Source organism: Lissotriton helveticus, chromosome 10, assembly GCF_964261635.1.
Source record: "Lissotriton helveticus chromosome 10, aLisHel1.1, whole genome shotgun sequence".
NCBI lineage: Eukaryota > Metazoa > Chordata > Amphibia > Caudata > Salamandridae > Lissotriton > Lissotriton helveticus.
In genome coordinates, this window is record NC_136071.1 from 106,968,954 (window position 1) to 106,993,558 (window position 24,605).

A 24,605-nucleotide genomic window follows, 5' to 3' on the forward strand; every position below is an offset into this window, starting at 1 on the left:
TGCATTTTGGTTGATGCATCCCAAATGCAAAAAAAAACGGTCGCAAAGGGGCAGATTCTGAGAATCTGCCCCTTTGCGACCGTTTTTTCCTTTGATGCATGTGCCTGTTAGTGATGTGATATGATAGGAGCCATTGGAACTTGTGAACTATTTGAAAACCTGGCATCACTAGTAAGTGAGCTGCTCTTTGACAGGCTCTAAATATTTAATAGCGTCAGGCAGGCCCTCCAGAACCTGAGCGACTCAGCCGTACCCTGCAATTCTTGTGTGAAGTACTGCCTACAACCAGTAGATCCAACTGGTACAACAGTACGCAGCAGACTAAAATGTCAAGAAGATATTTAGTCTTGAAAGCGGTCGATTTAGAAACCCAAGCACTCACATAACTAGCTGGCTGTTTAGACAGCTCTATTTCTTTTAAAAATAGGATTTTGTTTCACACACAAGTTGAATGCTATGACAAGTGAATGTGGCTATCTGTCACTATTACTTTATTGTAAATTGCTGCATGCTAAGCTAGATGGGGTGTGGGGTACATCTTCAGGTCTGTCTTTTCCCACATGCCTCTAAGTTGCCTTTTCAGAGCAAGCACCGTGCTCAAGCATTCATTTTATTCTTACTTGTCTTTAGTTTGGGCATACAACAGCTGTGCATTTAGCGCTATATTATTTTTTCTTGTTTACTTCGTTTATCCAGAACTTTACCTTTTGAGTCTTTGGTACTCGGTTTGCACTTTTGATATTCTTCATCTGTAGTGCGCAAACTAGCCAGTCGCCCGTCATGGCCACCGGAATCCTGCTGTTCCCAGTAACCTGGGTAGCTGCTCCAGTTTATTCTTTACTGGGCGTGTCACCGGGCTCGGGCCGATAAACAGCCCTTGTATTTCCGGGCTTCCTTACGTGACTTTTCTGAAGCGATCGTATCAGCCGACCCTTCGAAGAACACGCAGCGGACAGACGCTCCGCCGATTACATTACATTACATCTCTTCCTCTGCGATAGTTAAGGCCGATCTCGAGGCCCCGCAACACTACTCAAGGAGCCTCGCCCCAGATTTATTCTGGAGGGCGTGGTGCCGCATCTTGATAGTTAAGCACGCTGGGTCGTTCAAAGCCCGGGTCTGGTTATTCCCTTCTCCCTATCCTGTCCATCACGCTACCCACGCTGCTCAGTTTCCTAAGCGCGACTACGTGCATGTGATACTGGGCTCCCGATCGTAACGTTAGGACACTGGGTTAACCTTTCTACTCCCACCTTTAGGGGATAACGGCGGTAGCGTTCGCCAGGTGTGCTTTTATATCTCTTCATTTGGGCACTTACAGTTACGACCTGTGCGCGAATGAACTTTTCCGTCGTTCCTGCATCCATTTCCTAGTGGGAGCCGTTGATTATATATATATATGTATTTTGCTGATTTCCTTTCTTAAGGCCCCGCTTTCTGCTTCTGCCTCTGGACCCCCGCTATTATTATTTGCTGTATTCGTCCTGATCCGGAACTCCACCGGCTCCGCCATTGAGGGACCTTTCTCCTCCTTTATGTGGACGTTATATTCCTCACTCGAGGTGGGATCTGAGGGCCCTTTTATCGGCTCACAATATTTAGTTCGGATGCGGCAGGACTGAAAATATAAAATAGTGAGTGTTTTTTTAAATATATTTTTTGGTTTGTTGCTTCTTTTTCATTAGCCTATTCCTGGATATGAACCTTACAGCAGATACTGACCACTGGATTTAGTACGGACTCATTTAACGCCAAGAGCTATTCCTTGTCAGTCATTTCGCTGTTCGGGGTATCTATCTCACAGCACATTTTTCTTCATCCCTATTCACACTATACTTTGCAATTCTGGCAGTAGGAAGCTATTTCTGTTCACTTTTGCCAACTTCCTCTTGGGTTCTTCACAGGTCATTATACATTTGTGGTTGCTAGGTCTGTGACTGTCCTTTCGTACCTGCTCACCCATCTTTCACCTATTCCAAGGCACTGGTGCTGGTACTGGAGGTACTCATTAGCTTAATCTTTCAGGCACTTGTTAGGTTGGTTTCTCTTTTGGGGAGGACCATGTGTATTTTTCATTCAATTACATTGTTTTATGTCCTTTTGCTTTATAGAACGGAGCCTTGGAATCTATTTGATGTAAATAAATTCTTTCATTCCCCCAAACTTTACGGCTCATTTCCAGGATTGCATGGTATTTGTGCCCTGAAGAAGGAGACGGCTAGACCTTAGCCCCACACTGTAACGCGCGTCGGCACGTTGCTTGACAGGGACCACATAGTGGAACATGAAAAAGAATTACAAAGAACGAAGGGTTACAATGTTAAATTTATGTTTCCAGACCAACTACTAATTGTTTATGATGTTTCTTGAGTAATAGTGAGTGGAATATTTGATTCCAACTATCTTCTGGATCTTCATTGCCTCATTGAAACACTTTTCTTCAACTCCTCTTTAACAGTACAAGATACCACTGTGTTCTTTTTTCTAGGTCACGGTCTCCATACTTATGCATTTCTTTTTAACGTGTGACTGTCAGTGAGATAGCAGCGTTAATGCGATTATAGTATGCTTGATTGTTTAGATTGTGTTAGAATGCAACTAGTTTGAGGATGTTTAATTGTTTTTTGCCGCTATTCATTCTGTTGGGGGGGGGGGGGGGGTGGGGGGGGAGTCATATTTTTATTTGTTTTCATATGGATTCAATGGGACAGAATACATTTATGTTATTATGCGAATTGTTTTGTTCTGATTCTCATGTATATATAAAAAAAAAGTAAAAAATGCATTAAATGTTTTGAAATTGCCAGTTAGAATACAATAAAAAAATTATTTTTTGTATCGTCCACTTTTCAGCATATCTGTTAAGCACATTCTTTAATGTTTGTTGTGTCTTTGACTTCGCTCACCGGATTAGTGCCTGACCTGTAGTCATTGAGAGACGCTTTGCGCTCTGGTTTATCTATAGGCAGATGACATTTTTCCCTTCTTGTGGCGGGCTTGCTTTTAATACAACAGCTATGGAACAAGAAATCTATTTGTGAGTTGCGCTGGCAGGTACCGGATGCCAAGTACAAGTCTCACTGAACATCTGCACATGCATAGGCTTACTTCAGGAGGTTCGGAAATTAGAGTAGGAGATGGCTGAGGGCACAGTCAACTATCTCATAACAAACATTGATAGACGTGCAGAGAAGAAGTCTGAGACTACACAAGCTTGCTTGATAGGGCGAGGCAGAAACAGTAGCACTCCAGCCGCAACAAAAGCTCCTTACGCTCAGGGTGCAACCAGTCCTCACAGCACGCTTACAGGGAATCACTGAAATGCTCATTTCCCTGGACAAATATCCTCCTGGTGTATTCTGCCAATGATCAAGCAAGATACAGGATTCTTCATTCCATGCAATAAGGACAGGGAATTGATAGGGAACACAAGACAAACGATACTGAACAGACTACCAAAACATTTCTTTTAACACAATGCAGTAAATACAGAGGAGTGCCTTAACTTAAGCAATCGTGACAATTCATTTGCATTGTCATTGTTTGTGGTATGAAGATGAGCAAATAAATGAATACAGAGCAGGTCATCTCCTAGCTTTAATGGGCCACTGAAAACACAGCCATACAGCCAAACCATATAAGCTCTATTAAGATGTCTGAATTACCCCCCCACCCCCATTTACACACAGCATGGTTGCCGATATCCACAAATGCATTCCTCATAAGCATGTTGATTTTGTAATGCAGGAGACCATGATCAAAACAGATCTTCGACTACGTGTTCCTCGAAACAACTTATCTACAAGCTCCGGCACCGCAAAGATCTCCTTAATTATAGGTTTCATAAGGGCGTGATTTAAGAGGGCAAACAAATCCAATATAATCAATATAGTAGGATTTCATTCATCAAAATTGTTAGAGAACTACACATCTCTTCAGACAGTTCACAGATTGCCATTCACCAGATTTATCGTTTACCCAGGCCAGGAAATTAAAAAAAAGAAAATGCCACCAAACCACAGGTCAAGCAACTTTATTAAAGTTATATGACCCAAAAAGTCTCCACTCGCCCATTCATTCATAAACAAGTTACATAAACATTTTGGACAAAGGCTTTTAATTAGTCGGTATTATTGCATTAAGCAAGGGTTATTTATTGGCTCACTGAAATAATACATTCATTAAAGAGATTAGTATTTTTCCCCACGGTCGTAGGTTCATAGATCAGCTGCTACACTCCGCATTTCAGCCGTCACAAGTTGACATACAGAGTAATATCGAACTGGTCAACAGTAAGCAAATATTACATGCCAATTGCACCAAGAGACCGGTCAGAAGGAGCATTTTCTGAACAGCTTTGTTTTTATGCCTACTTTATTTTCACTGTGTGATGGAGTAATGCAAGGCAGAATCAGTCACTTGTACGAGGGAAATAAAAATGACTGTCTCCAATCCAGTGATTGCCATTTAAGATACAAGATTGACATACAATTTGCTTCTACCCTTGTCCAGAAGACTTTTCAGATGTGATCGCGGCACGCGACTGGCTGCACCCAAAACTACTACTATTAATTCAGTTACTGGGCTGACAGTGACTGAATCTGAAAAACATAAACCTTTCTTACGAAGATCTGTCCCAGGACTAAGTTATCCTGAGGTACTCTTAGCATGCGGCACACTACAGCTCACTCCAAGAGGCAGTCATAAATAAAATGCAGATTAATCTGGGCACATTTCAGACCAGTTTCCACAAGCATATGAGCAGGTGTCTAAAATTATACACAAACGACAATACTGGATTTAAGGATGTTTCATCCATCTAGTGATCTGATTCCATAGCAGCAAATAAAACTAGCAGTGGCAATTTCAATCGGTGTACCTTTAAATGAATGTTGTATAGTAACATCTACAATTACAAGTAGATAGCATGGCGATGGACATGTGTTTGTGTGGAAACAAAAAAGTGTAGAATAATATTGGTGTTTGTTAAAAGGTCAGGTGAAGGTTGCTTTGTGAAGCCAAACCTAAAAATCCATGTAGGTTAATAACTGCACTGCTTGCAACTGCACCTCTGCCAGAGTAAAACACCATAAATGATCTAGTTATCAAAGAAATGTCAATATCATTACAATGTCATGTGTTTGCCTCTGAAAGTTCAAGTTCAAGCTCTGGCAGCTGAATAAATAAACAAAATGGTCACAGCTGTGTGGTGGGCAAGCACATTTTTGTGGAAACACAACTTCTAACCAATCACAAAAAAAAACCTATTGGCTCCCAACATGTAGGTGGAACCAATGCCCCTCTTTTGGCGATTCTCACGGAATTGTCTGGTGATATCTGAGCTGTCCAGTCAGACCATAAAAATAAGCACACTGAGCCAGTTCTCTTACTGCTGTCTATCAAATAATCCAGGCCTGTTCAAGATCCAAAGGACACTATCAAGAGGAAGTAAACTTTAACCACCAGAAGTTTCCTTGTCGAATGAAGTAGAAGCAGTACATAATTCTTCCTGGTGTTTTGGAGTTGCTGAGCACCAGCACTAATCTTTGACGACTGGGACTTATTTTTTATCATCAGACTTTTGATATAGACCAAGATTGAGAGCAGGAGAAAGAGGGGATAGAAGGAGGAAGACAAAGGAAAATAATGACAAAATGATAACAACGAATCATCAAGACTGAGATAAAGATAAAGTAATTACCCCGCTTGTAGTGCTTAATCTGAACGTAGGTCACACCTGCACTCATTATCAGAGGACAGACACTTAATTGTCCCTCAACAGGCTGATACAGAGCAAGGGAGAGAATAACACAAAAGGGGAAGGAGGAATATAAAGACGGAAAACCGTGATAAAGGGAGAAAAACAGGATTAAAAAAAACTTGCAAGAGTGAGAAAAAGAGGCCGGGAGTGTCTGGTGGAATCAAGACTATGTAGCCTTGGCATTTCGAAATTATGCAGCAATGGTTTTGGCCTCCTAAAATATACTTCAAGCACATGCACTTCACAAGAATGTCAAATTAGCCACTGGAGAGCAGCAGTGCATAACCACTAGAGATAATTCAGTGCAATATCTCTGGATGGGAATATGAAAACATGCATCCCAGCAAAGGATGCAAGCCAATCCCATACCAGTACTTCTGATTAAAATTACAGACTCGCTTATTAAGCAGAAAGGCTCGACTGTTATGAGGTTACAGGGGTCCATGATGTAAAAATGATGACAAAACCATTTCCCCCCCCCCCATCTCATGTTCTGGTGCCAATCAATCAATCAATCAATCAATCAATCAATCAAAGCATTTATATAGCGCACTACTCACCCGGAGGGTCTCAAGGCGCTGGGGGGAGGGGGTCCGCTACTGCTCGAACAGCCAGGTCTTGAGCTGCTTCCTGAAGGCGAGGTGGTCTTGGGTCAGGCGGAGGTGGGTCGGAAGGGAGTTCCAAGTCTTGGCGGCCAGGTAGGAGAAGGACCTTCCTCCTGTGGTGGCTCTTCGGATGCGGGGGACGGCGGCGAGGGCATGGCTGGTCGATCGAAGCTGGCGTTTGGGAGCGTAGAAGTTGAGGCGGCTGTTGAGGTATCCTGGGCCTTGGTTGTGTAGGGCTTTGTGTGCGTGGGTGAGGAGCCGGAAGGTGATTCTCTTGTTGACCGGGAGCCAGTGCAGGTCTCTCAGGTGTCCGGAGATGTGGCTGCGGCGGGGGATGTCCAGGATGAGTCGTGCTGAGGTGTTCTGGATCCGCTGGAGTCTCTTCTGGAGTTTGGCGGTGGTTCCGGCGTAGAGGGAGTTGCCGTAGTCCAGACGGCTGGTGACGAGGGCCTGGGTGACCGTCTTCCTGGTCTTGGTGGGGATCCATCGGAAGATCTTATGTAGCATGCGCAGGATGTTGAAGCACGACGAGGAGACGGCGTTGACTTGTCTGGTCATGGAGAGGGAGGAGTCCAGGATGAAGCCCAGGTTGCGTGCGTGGTCTGTGGGCTTGGGTGCGCTGCCCAGGGCGGGGAGCCACCATGAGTCGTCCCAGGCGGAGGGTGAAGATCCCAGGATGAGGATTTCCGTCTTGTCCGAGTTCAGTTTCAGGCGACTGTTCATCATCCACTTGGCAACGTCTGTCATCCCTTCGTGTAGGTTGGCTCTGGCGGTGGCGGGGTCGTTGGTGAGGGAGAGGATCAGCTGGGTGTCGTCGGCGTAGGAGATGATGTTGAGGTTGTGCTGGCGTGCGATGGCTGCGAGGGGGCTCATGTAGACGTTGAAGAGTGTTGGGCTGAGCGAGGAGCCTTGAGGAACGCCGCAGATGACTTCGGTGGCCTCCGATCTGAACGGGGGGAGGCGGACTCTGTGTCCTTCCGGCGAGGAAGGAGATGATCCACTCCAGAGCCTTCTCCTGGATTCAGCCGTTGCTGAGGCGCTGTACTAGGGTACGGTGGCAGACAGTGTTGAAGGCCGCGGAGAGGTCCAGGAGGATGAGGGCCGCTGTTTCTCCGTTGTCGAGCAGGGCTCGGATGTCATCGGTAGCTGCGATCAGGGCGGTCTCGGTGCTGTGGTTGGCCCGGAAGCCAGACTGCGAGAGGTCGAGGGAGCCGTTCGTCTCGAGGAAGGCGGCCAGTTGCTTGTTGACGGTCTTCTCGATGACTTTTGCCAGAAACGGGAGCAGCGAGATGGGGCGATAGTTCTTGAGGTCGGTGGGGTCGGCTGATGGCTTCTTAAGTAGGGCGCTGAGTTCGGCGTGCTTCCAGCTCTCCGGGAAGGTAGCGGTGTCGAAGGAGGTGTTGATGATGTCCCGCAGGTGGGGTGCGATGACAGCGTCAGCCTTGTTGAAGACGTGGTGAGGGCAGGGGTCCGTCGGAGATCCGGAGTGGATGGAGTTCATCGTGAGGACGGTGTCTTCGGTGCTGATCGGGGTCCAGGCGCGGAGGGTGGTTGTGGGGGGCGGTGGTTCGGTCGTGGCGTGCGTCGGTTGAGTGCTGAAGCTGTTGTGTATGTCCGCGATCTTGTTGTGGAAGTAGGAGGCGAGGGAGTTGCAGAGGTCTTGCGAAGGGGTGATGTCGTTGTTTCCGGCGTTGGGGTTGGAGAGCTCTTTCACGATGTTGAAGAGTTCTTTGCTGTTGTGTGCGTTGTTGTCCAGTCGTTCCTTGAATGCGGTTTTCTTGGTGGCGTGGATCAGTTGGTGGTGTTTTCGGGTGGCGAGCTTGAGGGCAGTCATGTTGTCCGGTGTTGGGTCTCTGCGCCAGGTTTTCTTGAGTGCTCTGCAGTTCTTCTTGGAGCTCTTGAGTTCGTCGTTAAACCATGGTGCTTTCTTGCTGCCGGGTCTGCTCGGCGGGGTCTTCAGAGGGGCGAGGTCGTTTGCGCAGTCGCTGATCCATTTCGTGAGGTTGGTGGCCGCTTGGCTGGGGTTCGTTGTGCTGGTGGGAGGGTTCTTGCTCAGGGAAGTAGCGAGCTGGTCTGCAGTGATCTTGTTCCAGCTTCTGCGGGGAACCTGTTGCTGGTGATGGTGGAACGTGGTCCTTCTGAAGCTGAAGTGGACGCAGCTGTGGTCCGTCCAGTGGAGTCCCGTGGCGTGGCTGAAGGCGATGTCCTTGCTGGAAGAGAAGACCGGGTCGAGTGTGTGTCCGGCGTAGTGGGTGGGGGTGGTCACCAGTTGCTTGAGTCCGAGGTTGGCGAGGTTGTCCAGCAGAGTGGTGGTGTTGCGGTCGTTGTTGTTCTCCAGGTGGAAGTTGAGATCCCCTAGGAGGATGTAGTCGGCGGAGGGGAGGGCGTGCGGGCTGATGAAGTCGGCGATCATAGAGGAGACAATACGGAGCATCCTCTAAAAGAATAGGAAAAAAACTTTCGAGACTGTGAAGCATGGTTTAGACAGGAGTCGGAAGGAATTACTAACTGTGCGGGACCACGTCGTAACTACTGATTTGATAAGGGTTACTGGACTTTGAAGCAACTTGATTCACATACGGGACAACCCTCGCATATCTAAATTATGGAATAATTTAAGTCAGACTCCCCGCTGAGCGCCTATGTCTTAAGCTTCTTCTTGACTATAAGCACCAAGGAACCAGCTGCGAAATTGAGTACTTGACTACTACCTCAGCACGTTTACTAATGCTTTAAAGCTACTTTAAGGAAACATAGGACGTCCAGCCCCTTGACAATTATTGAAGACGTTTTTTGTGACTCCACCGCATTTGGTGCCATTGATCCCCTGGTATCTGCACTATTACGATGAAAAAGGTCCTGATGAAGGTGGCCTAAAGCTGCCGAAACGCGCGTAGACCTGCTGCGAGGGCCAAAAGCTACATCTTGTGGCCCACACTTTAGCTTTGTCATCCTGCTAATCATTAATTCAGTTCCTTTCCCCATCTTAGTATGAGGTTTGAATGTGGTATGATTGTTAGCACGTGAGTATGTTGATGGATATGGTTGTTACCAAGGGGTAATTTTTATATGTTATTATTTATGTTGTTCATATTTATGACTTAATTGTATTATTCTTGATTTTTTGATATAAATTGATATATTTTTGTTGTGATTTCTGATTAATAACAGTATTTATATGAATTGAGAAAAAAAGGATTTTTTTTTTTTTTTATATGTTGTTGAATAATTTCAGTACATAACTCGTTTTTTGTCACCTGTTTAGGATATTTACAGATGTATTTGCACAATTGAATTATAAGGCCACCGTAGGAACGACCTCTTACATTACAGTTAGACAGGAGTACGTCCTTAAGGGTAACCTTCTTTTTTCAAGAGGAGTAAGGTGCAATGCTTTAATAGCGTTAGCCAAAATAATATTAAAACAACTGCTGTGGTGAAATAATGAGCTGGAATTAAGATTCTCTAAATGCCGTACTTACAGCTCAGCAAGTAAGTGGCGTGCTGGCCTTTGTTACTCCTGATAATAAGGTCCACAATCCTAATGGTAAAAAGACGCTACGGGACAGCCGGGTCAAGCTTCACCTGAACCTCCCGATATGCTCTGAACAGTCTCATCCAAATAGATGCATGCAGTCTGAAGGAACTCTTATTTCTGCTGCAGTCTAATCTAAGAGTCTCCCGGGGGAGAAACACCTTTTAATTTACAGTAGTTTTCAGCTTTGAATTATGAGAATATATACAAGTTAAAAATTAAAAGTACATTTTAAGGTATTTTACTTGCTTAAAATGCTCCCAACAGCAAGGAACATCATTTTTATTCACTAAAAAGCATTTGAATCCCAGCTTTATATCCTTATCTAGATCTCTGTATACATAACCACAAATACTCTAACTGGAGAGAACAAGCATTTACAATGCAATGGTCTCGGCAGCATTAAAGGTAGAGCTATTGGCATTACTCATTAATTTATTTTTTTAAATCATAAATAAATGGCATTGTCATTTACATTGCCAATAGCTTCATCACGTGCATATGCAAGACCTATTGCATTAGCACCCACACACACAGTAAGTAGTAGAGAAGTTGATAGTGAGTAGGAGAGTTATTAGTAAAGAGTATTAGAGAGCGCAACAGAGCTATGTGAATAATAACAGCTGTGAGCCCGTGCCTGAGGTGCATCATCTGAGCTGTGTGAATAATAACAGCTGTGAGCCCGTGCCTGAGGTGCATCATCAGAGCTGTGTGAATAACAACAGCTGTGAGCCCGTGCCTGAGGTGCATCATCAGAGCTGTGTGAATAATAACTGCGTCAGCCCCGTGCCTGAGGTGCATCATCAGAGCTGTGTGAATAACTGCGTCAGCCCCGTGCCCGAAGTGCCTCATCAGAGCTGTATGAATAACTGCGTCAGCCCTGTGCCCGAGGTGCATCATCAGAGCTGTGTGAATAACTGCGTCAGCCCCGTGCCCGAGGTGCATCATCAGAGCTGTGTGAATAACTGCGTCAGCCCTGTGCCCGAGGTGCATCATCAGAGCTGTGTGAATAACTGCGTCAGCCCTGTGCCCGAGGTGCATCATCAGAGCTGTGTGAATAACTGCGTCAGCCCCGTGCCTGAGGTGCATCATCAGAGCTATGTGAATAACTGCTTCAGCCCCGTGCCCGAGGTACATCATCAGAGCTGTGTGAATAACTGTCAGCCCTGTGCCCGAGGGTGCATCATCAGAGCTGTGTGAATAACTGCGTCAGCCCCGTGCCCGAGGTGCATCATCAGAGCTGTGTGAATAACTGTTAGCCCCGTGCCCGAGGTGCATCATCAGAGCTGTGTGAATAACTGCGTCAGCCCTGTGCCCGAGGTGCATCATCAGAGCTGTGTGAATAACTGCGTCAGGCCTGTGCCCGAGGTGCATCATCAGAGCTGTGTGAATAACTGCTTCAGCCCCGTGACCGAGGTGCATCATCAGAGCTGTGTGAATAACTGCGTCAGCCCTGTATCCCGAGGTGCCATCTGTGTATGTATGTGTGTATATTATTATTATTATTATTTGTGAGAAAGCTCAGGCTATTAAGGGGGAAGACGATACAAAAACATGCTTATTGCTTTTCATTAAAACAGGCACGAACAACGGGACAGAAGATCATGGTGACCAGGGAAAGTGAGGACAGGGGCCAAAGATGCATTCAACTTCCCACACATGGACTTCAGATAAAAGGTCATGACATCACCTCTTAGCACAATGAAAACGAAATCCCACACTCCACAGATGAAACTGATCACAGACTGGTCAGTTGCCCTTCCTCCACCCCACACCTCCCTCTCTGCTGGAAACATTCTCAATGGAAACTTTTGAATGGTAGAGGTTTGCATAGTTCAGTGCAATCATTTACCGATTTGTTGAATATTTGGATGTGTGCATCAACAATTCATTTGGCAGCAATGACCAGGTGAGAACATACTTCAAGGCCGCCTCAGCCATTTGTGATAAACAAACTGAGCTCGCGGAGCTAACCTTTCACTGAGACAATTCATTAACCACAAAGTTGGTGCTATTTAAGGGAGGCTTTTTTTTACTTTTGAATTTATTCCTCTAGAGCCATCTACTGTCAGTGATCCCATCAATTTGTCCATCCGTTTCGCTATAAAAGTTCCCAATGGGAGTAACTGATAGGACACACTCACCAATTAAATGCCTGCACGCCTGAACCTTTCTATTTTTTTTTTTAATTTAAACTTTGATAATAGCCGAAGACCCATTTCCCTAGGTAGATGTTAGACCTCGGAAGCAGTGAAACGGAACTGTTGTCTTATTTCTACAGTTTCGAGTGGAGTCATTGGGCTTACCATTACGGATAACAAAGAGCGCTGGTTCTTCAGGAGGAAGGCCTCGGTGGATCGCCTTTGAGAAGGCCGCTGTCTGCTCTTCATCAACTTAACGACGGCGCTTTTGGACTTCCACAGCGAGCCCTGTCAGAACAGCAAGGACCGCAGAGCATTTTTGAATCAGCTAAATCAGAGCATAATTTGCTTTTGAAATCTCCTCTTCCGAAAAGATGCGAGAGGGGGCTCAGATTCACGAGATGAAATAGAGCGCCGCACCGTGCCTTTACTGGCACCTCCGCCGTCCGCGGGCGCCCCTTGAATCCATCACGCGGTGGCGGCTTCACAGTTACATGATGAAGCAGCGTCTCGCTGCAGCACAGGACAGTTCAGCTCGGATATTACTGTGGAATAAAGCAAATTATTGCTAGTAGCCCTGCGGTGTCTGCACCGGCGTTGTTTATCTTAGGACGGCACTGGACCGCGGTGGAAAGGCGAAGGCTCTGGAACGGCTGACAACCTGCAAGAGAAGTTATCACCCGCGCCAGAAAGAGAGCAGTCATCGGCAAGCGGCGGGGACGCTGGCGCCGTGAGCGTGCGCACGACTGAATCCGCGCGTGGCCAGCACTTGTCGCTCCCTCTCCCATTAGGATTGCTGGGCGCATGCCCAGCTCTGGTCTCCTTTTTGGTGGATTTGGCGGCTGACATGATCACAATAGTTCTCTGCCGAGAACGAGCTTCGCTCGTCTCTAGGCCGAGACCTAAAAAAGGACTGCAAAGAAAACCTGAACAGACAACCAAGGCTCGCATTATTAGTTCATCTGATTTCCTGATGCTTTATACGGGCCCTGATGCTGTAATACAACACCAAAAACTTTGCCTAGCCACCTACATTTAAATCCACATTTTATGGAAAGTTGAAAACGCTCACTGTCAAATTCAACAAGGTACTTTTATTTATACCAAACAATTTTTTCAATTTTATCAAAATTTGTCGAAGGAGACACATCAAAGCACACAAAGACACTTATCTATTATACATATTTACACTTTACAAAAATATGTGACATGTGATCATTAACAAATGAATTTATACAACAAAACAGAACAATATTGACATGTATAAAAAACAATAATGTATTAAATGAATAAACCATAGAGGGAAATGGTGAAGAAAGAAAAAGAACACAGACAATTTATGAATATTTCTGCCGCCAGCAGTTGCTGATCAAAAGGACTAATTTCCAATCTTATCCTTTCTAACTAGCCGACGCGTTTCGAATCCAGTGCACGACTTTCTGGAGTCTCATCAGGGCATAATTAGTCTGTCTGTTGGGGACAATTGGAACAAGGAATGCAAGTTATTTTGACTGCTGAACTCGCCTTCTCATTGTGTGGCACTCACACTGGAATGAAACCTACCAAAATTAAAGACGGAGTTGATTCAGGGGACAAGGCACGCTGAGTCTGGCTATGTGGGACTGGGCTTGGGCATCTGAGGGTACAGTCAAGAAAAGACCAAAGGCCACCTGAAAAAATCAGAACAATAAGCAACTACCGGCGTATGTATCTGCGCACAATATTTAAGAGATTTATGGGCAAAATACCTTCATTGATTTGAAGGGGGGGCCCTGGCGACGATCGCCGTTCTAGCTTGGTGTCCTGTCTAATGTTCTCAGGAGAAAAGGGTCGTCAGCGCTGAAACCAGAAGAGAACAAGAAAAAGGGTTTTGATATATTTTCTCTTTATAAAAAGAAACCCTAAAAGGGCGGGTTTTGAGTCGTGGCATACCTTATATTAGCGCCGTTCGCAAGTGGCTTCTTAACGTGTCGAGCTTGCAAGAGATTGATTGCTCTAGCTCCCGTTAGTTGACGTTTCCGCTGTAAATAAATGCGGAACAGTAATCTTTCTGAGATTCTTTAAGCGCGCGTGTGTTTGTCGACAAAGCTGAGCGCGGCAGATTCCACGTACCTGTCTCAGCCTCAGTCCCAGTCTGCGGTGTTCTGCAGATGAACAATGCAGGACCCGGAAGTCTTAGCCCGGGTAGTTGACTCGTTGGAGTAGCTATTACTTGTGGGAATTGTAGTTTATTGTATCAGCAAATGCCGATAGTGCAAAACCCGGAATGGAATTTACGCAGATGGATTAAAATTGTACTACTTGGGTGTCTAGTACAGAAATTGGTTGAAAGAGACAGTTAGAGACGAGCAAAGCGACCCCGGCCGCTGCAAGGCGCCAAGGCAATGGACGTTATTCACAATCTAGCAATTTCAGAAAGACTATTAAGTCCCTTCTGTACACTATTGAATTTCAGGATCAAATATGCCTCTTTTTTAAGAAGCATTTTGTCTATATCCACATTACGGTTTGAGGGGCGGATGGTGTGTAACACAGTCCATCTCAAGTCGTTTTCGTCATGTTTTGCTGTTAGGAAATGTTCGACCATTGGAGCAGTCATAATCTTATTTTTTATTCTTGACCTGTGTTGGCATATCCGAGTGTTAACCTGTTGCATAGTTTTACCGATATAAATCTTTTCGCAAGGGCATTGGACCAGGTAAACCACATTTTTGGTCTTACAGTTTGAAAAATCTGTGTGCTTCCATCTTGCGTCACCCTGTTGGAACTCACTACCCTCGATAGTGTTAGGGCATACCACACAGGTACCGCACATGTCACATATTTTTGTAGAGTGTAAATATGTATAATAGATAAGTGTCTTTGTGTGCTTTGATGTGTCTCCTTCGACAAATTTTGATAAAATTGAAAAAATTGTTTGGTATAAATAAAAGTACCTTGTTGAATTTGACAGTGAGCGTTTTCAACTTTCCATAAAATGTGGATTTAAATGTAGGTGGCTAGGCAAAGTTTTTGGTGTTGTTGTTTAAATAAGGTCCAGACTTCCCACCTGTCCTTATGGGCCTAACTCCTTTTGTTTCACTGATGCTGTAATACAGCACCTCGAATTACTGACAACTCGGGGGACCGTAATACAGTTTCATTATACGTTTTGAGCCCTGGAGTTGGGATTAATTGTGGAAGTCTGTGTTTGTATACCAGTGTCAAAATGAGTTTTCTTCATTTTAACTTTTCCGCATATAGTCTGTCAGATTTTAACAGGAAAATAAGTCTATGGCAGAAAACACCAAAAGTGATAAATTACAGCAAAGAATCCCAATACATTATTAAGGGAGGAAGGGAGAGCAATGGATCCGAGGGAGCCCTATTTCTGCCCGAAGTGAGATTTCAACAAAAAATCTAATGGAGGACCCAAGATGATGATAAAACATGTACACATTGTGAAGATAAAAAGGGGCATACTGGTGCACAGATAGCCCCCTTTATTAGACCCTCTTTCAAAATATCAAAACAGATTTTCTTTTGAGAGCAGTTTTGAGAAAAGCCTGTTTCAGCTGCTCCATAAGTTTGGAAAGAGGTGCACGCCTTTTCTGTGGGAAAGATCTATAGGGCAAATATTTAGAACTTTGTGCAAACAAACAAATATGAAAGGACTGGCATATGCATTAGATGTGTGAAACTTCATATAAAACTTTGCTTTCAGTGTTCAAAAATAATGAGGACTTACCACAGAAAAAGGCTGAGGAAGATTAACATGGGTCTGCCTCCGAAGTTCTTCCAGGATGGGAAATGCTATATCCATTACACTCTAGAGTAAAGGAAAACTCAAAGTTTATTACCTGGAGAACAGTATCCAATAATTATAAACACAATTTTCGAGTAGGACTATTTTACATCAATGCCAAGACAAGTCTGAAGAAGGCTAATTGCACCAAGAAACCATTACACTTGCCAAATGAGTTGAATATGCTACTTACCAGTATGCATCTGTTCTTGGCATGTAGGGCTGCTGACATTCATATCTATAGCATAGATCGCCGCCTAGTGTTGGGTCCGGATGATTGCACATTGTTGTCCTGGAACAGTCTTTGAAGTATCACGAGATAGGTGGCTCCTCCCCTGGACTACAGTGCTCATGGGCATCGACTCCATCCCCAGATTGTTTTTAGCCATTGTGGCGAAGATGGAGTGTAACAGTGTGAGCGATGACAATGCTAAGAGTAAGTGTAAATTCTGCAGCCGCTACAGGCGCCGGGGAGGAGGGCGGGCGATATGAATGTTAGCAGCCCTACATGCCAAGAACAGATGCATACTGGTAAGTAGCATATTCAGTTCGAGGCATGTGGGCTGCTGAATTCATATCTATAGCATAGAATATATAGCAGTCCCTCCATTAGCGGCGGCCGCCTGTGCCAGCTGCAGATGTTTGAAAAAGTGTTTTTAGAACAGCCTGCCCTACAGCTGCTTGGAGTGCACATCTACACAGTAGTGTTTCGTAAATGTGTGTGGGGTAGACCATGTGGCTGCTCTACAAATGTCTTCTAAAGGGATATTTCTAAGGAAAGCCATGGAGGCGCCCAACTTGTGGGTGGAGTGGGCTCTTGGGGGGGATCGTTAAAGTGCGCTTAGCCTTTTGATAGCAAATTTGAATACACTTAACGATCCACCTGGCTCTACCTGCTTTGGAAATGGGGTTGCCTTTGTGTTGTGCGGAAAAGGCAACAAAGAGTTGTTTCGTCTTCCTAAAATCTTTGGTCCTATCAATGTAGTACATCAAAGCCCTTTTGACGTCAAGAGTGTAGAGCATTCTTTCTGCCACTGTCTCAGGATTTTGGAAGAACACAGGCAGTTCAATAGTCTGATTGACATGGAACTGTGAAACCACCTTTGGAAGAAATTTATGGTTGGTGCGCAGCACCACCCGGTTGGAGTGAATTTGTATGAATTTGTATGAATGGCTCTTGTACAGTGAGCGCCTGGAGCTCACTAACACGTCGCAGAGACGTAATGGCTATCAGGAAAGCCACTTTTCATGTTAAGAACTGAATCTCGCATGAATGTAGAGGCTCAAAAGTGGACCCATCAGTCGGGTGAGGACCACATTAAGATTCCATTCAGGAGCAGGTGGGTTACTGGGAGGAATGACTCGTTTGAGCCCCTCTAGAAAAGCTTTAATGGCAGGCACTCTGAAAAGGGAGAGATGCTGCCTGTTTTGGAGATAAGCCGCTATGGCGGATAAATGTAAACGAATGGAAGCATATGCCAGGCTGCATTTGCAAAGATGTAACAGATAACAAATGATGTTGTGCGTGGACGCGTCAAGCGGGTCAATGTTGTGGTCTACGCAATAAATGACAAACCGCTTCCATTTCGCTGCGTAGCATGCTCTGGTGGTGGGCTTCCTTGCCTCCCGTATGATATCCATGCAGTTAGGAGGAGGAGTTGAGGTAGCCAAACTCTAAGACCTCAGGAGCCAGATCGCTAGGTTGAGCTGTTGCGGATCTGGGTGCTGAATGTCGCCATGGCTCTGCGTCAAAAGTCTGGGTGTGAGGTGCAGCCTTTGATGCGGTACCACGGAAAGTTCTAGAAACGTGGTGTACCATGGTTGGCGTGCCCACATTGGAGCAACCAGGATGAGCGTCATCGAGTGTTGCTTTAGCTTTCGTGCCACCAGCGGTATTAGAGGTGCTGGGGGAAAAGCGTACGCAAATTTGCCTGACCAGTTCATCCATATCGCATTGCCCTGCGACTGTGGGTGCGGGAACCTGGCGGCAAAGCTTTGGCGTTTTCCCTTGTGGCGAACAGGTCTATCTCTGGATGACCCCACTGCTGGAAGTACGGGTGGAGTACTGATGGATGTATCTCCCACTCGTGCATCTGGTGGCTGTACCTGCTGAGCAGATCCACCATCTGATTGTCCTTGCCTGGGAGGTGTTCCGCCATGAGGAAGATGTTCCTTTGAATGGCCCACTTCCACATGCTCTGAGCCAGATGAGACAACTGTGGAGAGTGTGTACCTCCCTGCTTCTGAATGTAGTACATTGCCGTCATGTTGTCTGTCCGGATCAACACGACCTTGTTGCACAGATGTACCTTGAATGCTTTCATCGCCATGAAGATTGCCATCAGCTCTAGGAGGTTGATGTGCATCTTCTTTTGCTGCGTCGTCCATAGACCCTGCACTGTGTAGTGGAGCACATGAGCTCCCCAGCCCTGGAGAGAAGCGTCCGTCGTTAGAATGATCTGTGGAACAGGCTCCTGGAACGGTCGGCCCTTGCAAAGGTTGTGTGGATTCCACCAATGCAGAGAGTTGTATGCACGACCGGTCACCAACACTAGGTCTTTCAACTGTTCCTGAGCCTGATTCCACTGACGTGCCAAGCACTGTTGAAGCAGACGCATATGTAGTCTCGCGTACGGGACTATGAAGATGCAGGAGGCCATCATGCCTATCAACTGCATGAACACTTGTGCTGGAAGCGAGTGTTGCGGTCTGAATTTCTGTATTAGCAATTGAATGCTGTTGATCCTCACAGAATTTGGCTGTGCTGTGGCAGTCAGAGTATCTATCGTCGCGCCCAGGTACTGCCGCACATGGGCTGGCTGAAGGTGTGACTTTGGATAATTCAGTGAGAATCCCAGATCGTGAAGAAGGTGAATGGTGTGGGACATGTTGGCAGCGCACTGCTAGGCCGACTTTGCTTGGACAAGCCAGTCATCTAGATAAGGGTAGACGTGCACGTTCTGTCTCCGTAGGTGCGCAGCCACTGTCGCCAGGCACTTCGTGAACACCCTGGGCGCTGTGGTCACTCCGAAAGGGAGGACTTTGAATTGGTAATGCTGATTCTGAATGGTGAATCTGAGGTATTTTCTGTGTGACGGATGTAGTGGAATGTGAAAATCTGCATCTTTTAGATCTAATGTTGCGAGGAAATCCCCCTGATTGAGCAACGGAAGAACCTGCTGCAGCGGGAGCATATGAAAGTGTTCTGAGAGAATGTACTGGTTTAGGGGCCTGAGGTCCAGTATGGGTCGGAGGGACCAGTCTTTCTTTGGGATCAAGAAGTACAGGGAGTACACTCCCGAGCCTCTTTGTTCCACTGGTACGAGCTCGATTGCCCCTTTTTGCAGCATGACTAGCACCTCTTGCTGCAATAAGTGCAAATGCTCTGTGGACATAGGACGGTGTTTTGGGGGTATGTTGGGTGGAGTGGATGTTAACTCCAGACAATAACCGTACTGGATAAGCTTTCTGACCCACCTGTCTGTGGTGATGGATTTCCAGACTGGCAGGAACCGTTGGAGTCTCCCCCCGACAGGTGTTGTATGGTCGGGGGGGCAGTGACAAGGCGTCACTGTTTGTTGGCGGCGGAGGATCGGGAGTTGTTGTTTCCACGACCTCTGCCCTTGGCGCTGTTTCCGCGATAGCCACCTCTACTCTGTTTGTTGTATGAGGTTTGTGCACCACTTTTAGTGTACTGTGTTTGCTGGGACATCTGGCCTCTGGAAACCCCTCTATTGCCTGAGCGACGAAAAGTACTACCCCTGAACTGCTGGGACTGGAGAGCCCCCATAGACTTTGCAGTCTCGGTGTTTTTTTTTATTTTTTCCAGGGTGGTGTCCACCTCAGGTCCAAATAAGTGATCAGGCATTACAGGCTGATTTAGGATGGTGGTTTGTATCTCCGGCTTGAACCCGGAGATTCTGAGCCAGGCCTGACGCCGCAACATTACACTTGTGTTAATGGCTCTGGCCGCGGTGTCTGCTGCGTCCAGTGCACACTTAATTGAAGCATTTAAGATGAGTTTCCCTTCTTGAATGAGCATCTCCGCTGCCTCCTTATACTCATCTGGCAAGTGTTGTAACAGGGTTTCAAGTGTATCATAATGTGCCCTGTCATATCTGGCCAAGAGTGCCTGCGTGTTAGAAATACGCCAGATATTGGCCGCTTGAGCCGCCACCCTCTTTCCTGATGCTTCTAGCACCTTGGATTCCTTGTCCGGGGGAGGAGCATCACCAGTAGTTTGTGAATTTGCCCTCTTCCGGGCTTTAGAAACAACCAGAGAGTCCACAGGCAACTGTCCCTTGATGTAGGTAGGGTCGCCAGGTGCCGGCTTGTACTTTTTTTTCAATTCTGGGGTTTATAACCCTGGCACGTGTGGGTTCTTTAAAAATGTCTGCAGCATGTTTCAAGACACCCTTCAGCATTGGCAGAGTCTTGACAGTCTTTTCAGAGTTGGAAAAGGTATCAAACAGAAAGTCCACTTCAATAGGGTCAGCATGGAGCTGGACGTCATAATTCTTAGCTGCCCTCTCAATGAGCGCAATAAATGCCGTAGAATCCTCAGTGGGGGAGGTTTTGACAGTATATGCTTGAGTGTCCGGGGCAGTTTGCGGATCCCCTGGGTCCGTAGCATCCGCCCATGTGTCATGGTGATCTTCTGGATCAGTGTCGGCAGGGTAGTTGTATTCATCATAGTCACCTTCCCCAGCCTCCACATCCGAGTAAGTGGGCGAGATTGGAGCAGTGTCCTGAGCACGTGGATGAATCAGTTCAACAAGAACTGGGGAATCCGTGGAAACCTTTTTCTTCTTTAAAGGAATAGTGTAGGACTTCATATGCTGTGCCGGTGTGATCTTTCGCTTGTAGATGGAAAGTTTACCGGTGTCGGCGTCGATAAATTGTTCAGACTGCTCCTCCAGTAGGGGTTGTCGATGCTTTGTGCCTACAACTGCAGGGGTAGGCTTCGGCCCCGTGGACACCTTCATGGACGTCTCGACGACCGTCCTGGCCGCGAACGCCTTCGGCGCCACTTTCGGCGGCAGCGTGAATTGAATCGGCGCCGTCGACTTTTGCGGTTTGGCGGCAGGCTTCGGGGCGAAATCATCCTTCGGATCGACCGCGGAAGCCTTGTCCTTGATGCGCTGCAACGAGTCCGACACCTGCTTCGTGAAGGATGCGGACGGTTTCGTCGACCCAACTCTCGAGCCACCACCATGTGCAGACTCGAGGTCAACAGTACTTTTGGCCTTGTCCGGCCGACGTGCAGGAGACAGCCTTTGGAGCTTTGAGTCCTTTGTCGGTGTCGACGGCCTTTGGCGCCGACGGTTTCGGGTCGGCGGCCTTGACAAGCGGCTTCGGTGCCCCAATCTTCGGTACGACGCCCTTGAGCGACTTCACCGGTTCGACAACCTTCTTTGGCTTCGTTTGCGCCGACAGGTCTGAAGACGTGGAGCCGGCCAAGGCGACAGGCGCTTTCTGCTTCGACGGCGCCTCTATCACTTTCGGTTTTGTCGAGACCGAAGCTTTCACTTTCGGTTTCGATTTGACTAATGGCGGCTCCGTAGAAGTGTCCGTAGCCAGGCCCGGAGGCGAGACCGTGGATCTAGGTGCAAGATCTTGGGTAAGGCCATGGGCGATCCCTCGACCTGAGCCTTAGCTATTGTCCGAACGGGGCATAGCTCTTCGCCTGAGCTATCTTCCGTGGCCCCATAGGCCTCATTGTCGTCTCTTAGCTCGTCGACGACGTCTTCTGTATCGAGCATTTCGACATCTGCGTCGTAGTTGGAGTCGATCTCTGCCGCTGTGGTTGAAATCGGCTCCCGATCTTCCTGCTCGTCTGCTTCTTCTCCCTCGAAAATGTTCACCGGGTCAGGGGCCGTCTGCTGGGCCTCCTGGCGTGCCACGCGCCGAAGTCGAATCGTCTTCTTGGAGTGAAAACGAGAACAAGCCATACAGTTGGCTTCATCGTGATCCGGTGACAGGCACTTGTTGCACACCGGGTGGACATCGATGTGGGGATACTTCGAGTTGCACACGGGGCATCTCTTGAACGGGCTTCGTTCCATGATGTGTCGTCGAATAAGTCTGGTTGCGTTGACTGGGCCTCGAGCACCGAAGAGCCACGCGACTCCTCTGGACGTCCGACTCGGGAACTGAGCCGGAACAGAGCTGGGCACCGAACGCAAAACAATACCGACGCTATAGGAAAGGCCTCTGGGCCGAAAAGAAAGTTTCTATCGATTCCGAACTGGAGTTATCAAATATGCATCCGAACCCAATGGCAGAAAAAAACAATCTGGGGATGGAGTCGATGCCCATGCGCACTGTAGTCCAGGGGAGGAGCCACCTATCTCGTGATACTTCGAAGACTCTTCCAGGACAACAATGTGCAATCATCCGGACCCAACACTAGGCGGCGATCTATGCTATAGATATGAATTCAGCAGCCCACATGCCTCGAACAGTTTTATTTTTAATCAGTGTTGACATCCCATCAGTTTTTTTCCCAGGCATGTATACTGGGCCATCAGAGAAGGTTGTGAGCTTACAGACTTGATGTCTACATATACCAGAAGCAGGCAATAGGAGACACACGCAAAAAGTCACCCTAAAAGACAAAAGCCCTCTTTAACCTCCATAATATATCACATGACAAAGGCACTGTAAAGTTCTCAAATATGACATCTTGCTTCCTTAAAATTCCCCGTTTTATGATCTTGACGACAAGCTCAAGGATTACAGATACATGTTGGGTCACTTTTTCACTCTGCACACCAGCTTAAAATAGGCACTAATGACGAACAAGAATCCTCTAATTTGCCTTCACTCCACAAAGCATTTTGCCTTTTGACAATGTTAATAGAAGCCATGGCACACTTCAAAACGGTTGTCCGTCTGAAGATAATGATATCTCTGGAAAAACAGTTTTAGATGTAATAACTTGCCCTTCTGCAAACAACTTTAAGGCAGCACTTGGAGGGGTGGGGAATCAGGTTGGTAGACACTAATCATGTGGTTTGTATGTATGCATATACTACTTTGGTATAAATACGACAGCCAGAGCAAGCAGTTCCTAGATTATTAGATATACTACAGAAATTCAGTGAAATATTGGGTCTAAAAACAAGTCCCAATGAATCCCGATTGTTCGGCTATCCCAGAAGCCTTGAGATCTATTACCAGTGGTAGGACTATCATGGGTGGAGGCTGAACCTAAATAACTAGGAATCAGACGGACGAGTACTCCCGAGCGTCACTTGGAGCTTAACATAGGGAACGTTGCGCAAGGTATAAGGGGTTCAGTGTGCTTTTGGCAAGAGCTATTGCTGTCCCTCATGGGCAGAATAGCTATTATAAAAATGATTATTTTACCCCGGTGTTTATATGTGGTACAAGACTTGTTCTATGAAATCCCTAACCACGTCTTTAAAACCCTAAATGGTTTGATAAAAGTACTGTTATGGGGCTCTAAACGTAATAGGGTGAGTTTATCGACTTTACAGAAACATGGCAAAGAGGGGGACTAAAAGTACACCATAAAGGATTTTATTATATGGCCTCCCAGCTGCAACATGCAATTCATTGGCTAAATGAAATTGATACCTACGAGGGGAGGCTCCCTACCAGAACTCCTGATGATGGCAGCAAGAGTTCCCCCTAATTGTCCTTACAAACATGTGGCAAAGATCTGAGAACATACAGTTAAAAAGGTGATAGGCCGAGGCCCATATGCACCGGACATGCAGCTATGGGCGATGCAAACTTTCTCCAAAATCGCAGACTCTATGTCAGTCCAAAAGTGGAAGGAGGGCGGTTGCCTGACAATGGGATACTTCTTTCCAAATAGACAATTTATTACCCGAAAAAGTGCTGAGTCCACATTCGAATTGGGGAAAGGGCAGTTTTTACAATACAAGAAGATCTTTCAGGTGACCAGAGAACTATGGGCTGCCTTTCCAGAGGAGCCACCTGTAGCGAAGGTGCTCCAAGTAATGCTTTCCATGGCCCAGTGAGGTTGTTTCATTTCACACATATACTGAGCACTCAGTGACTATTTGATGGTTCAGACACTCCCCATCTAAACACGGTGGAACAAAGCCGTAGTCGTTCCCTTGTCATAACAGGAATGGATTAAGGTACATGAAGGGGTCAAATAAGTGCACTTGAACATACGGTTCAAAACGGTTCAATACAATTTTGTGCGCCAAACCTATCTCACACCCAAAACGTGAAGTAGAATATTTCTAAATCTTAGAAATGATTGTCCCTGGCGCAAAACACCAGAAGCGGACTGCTTACATATGTTATGGTCCTGCCCAGACAAATTCCTATTGGACGGAAATCTTAGCCAAACTGAAGGAAGCTACAGGGTGGGAGATACCCAAAGTGACACGCACAGTAGTTAGGCCTACTACCTACCCCCAAGAATAAAAAACTCAGCAGTAAATTTGTAATGCTGGGACTGAGGAGGGAGAATGTTTACGTAAATTCCTTTGGGCTTCATTATTTATACATACTTGATAACGCCTTATATACACTTGTACAAAATGCCACTAAAGATATTTTAAAAAACTTAAAAAGGTCCCTTCTGCAGCATAGTATCTTGACAAGGACCCCATGCTTGACTGGAGTAGCAGGCAGTACCAAAATTAGAAATGACTAGTTAGTGAAAAAAAACTGCTAATGAAGGTGGTGATGTTGAGAACACTGCTTTGGAATCACATTCTGTGGATGTGTACTATATTTTGTAACAAATCAAAGGTGAATGCAGGACAAAGAA

General features: G+C 46.3%; 1 protein-coding gene across 3 annotated transcripts in view; it reads right to left on the bottom strand.

Annotated features, from left to right (window-relative positions):
• The window catches only part of LOC144785991 (uncharacterized), a 324,665-nt gene that overhangs the window by 63,896 nt on the left and 236,164 nt on the right, over window positions 1-24,605 (bottom strand). For all 3 annotated transcript variants that reach the window (XM_078664896.1, XM_078664895.1, XM_078664897.1), the window contains one exon: window positions 15,770-15,850. In XM_078664896.1, coding sequence (XP_078521022.1) covers window positions 15,770-15,850 — 81 coding nt within the window. The remainder of the gene's footprint in view (window positions 1-15,769; window positions 15,851-24,605) is intronic.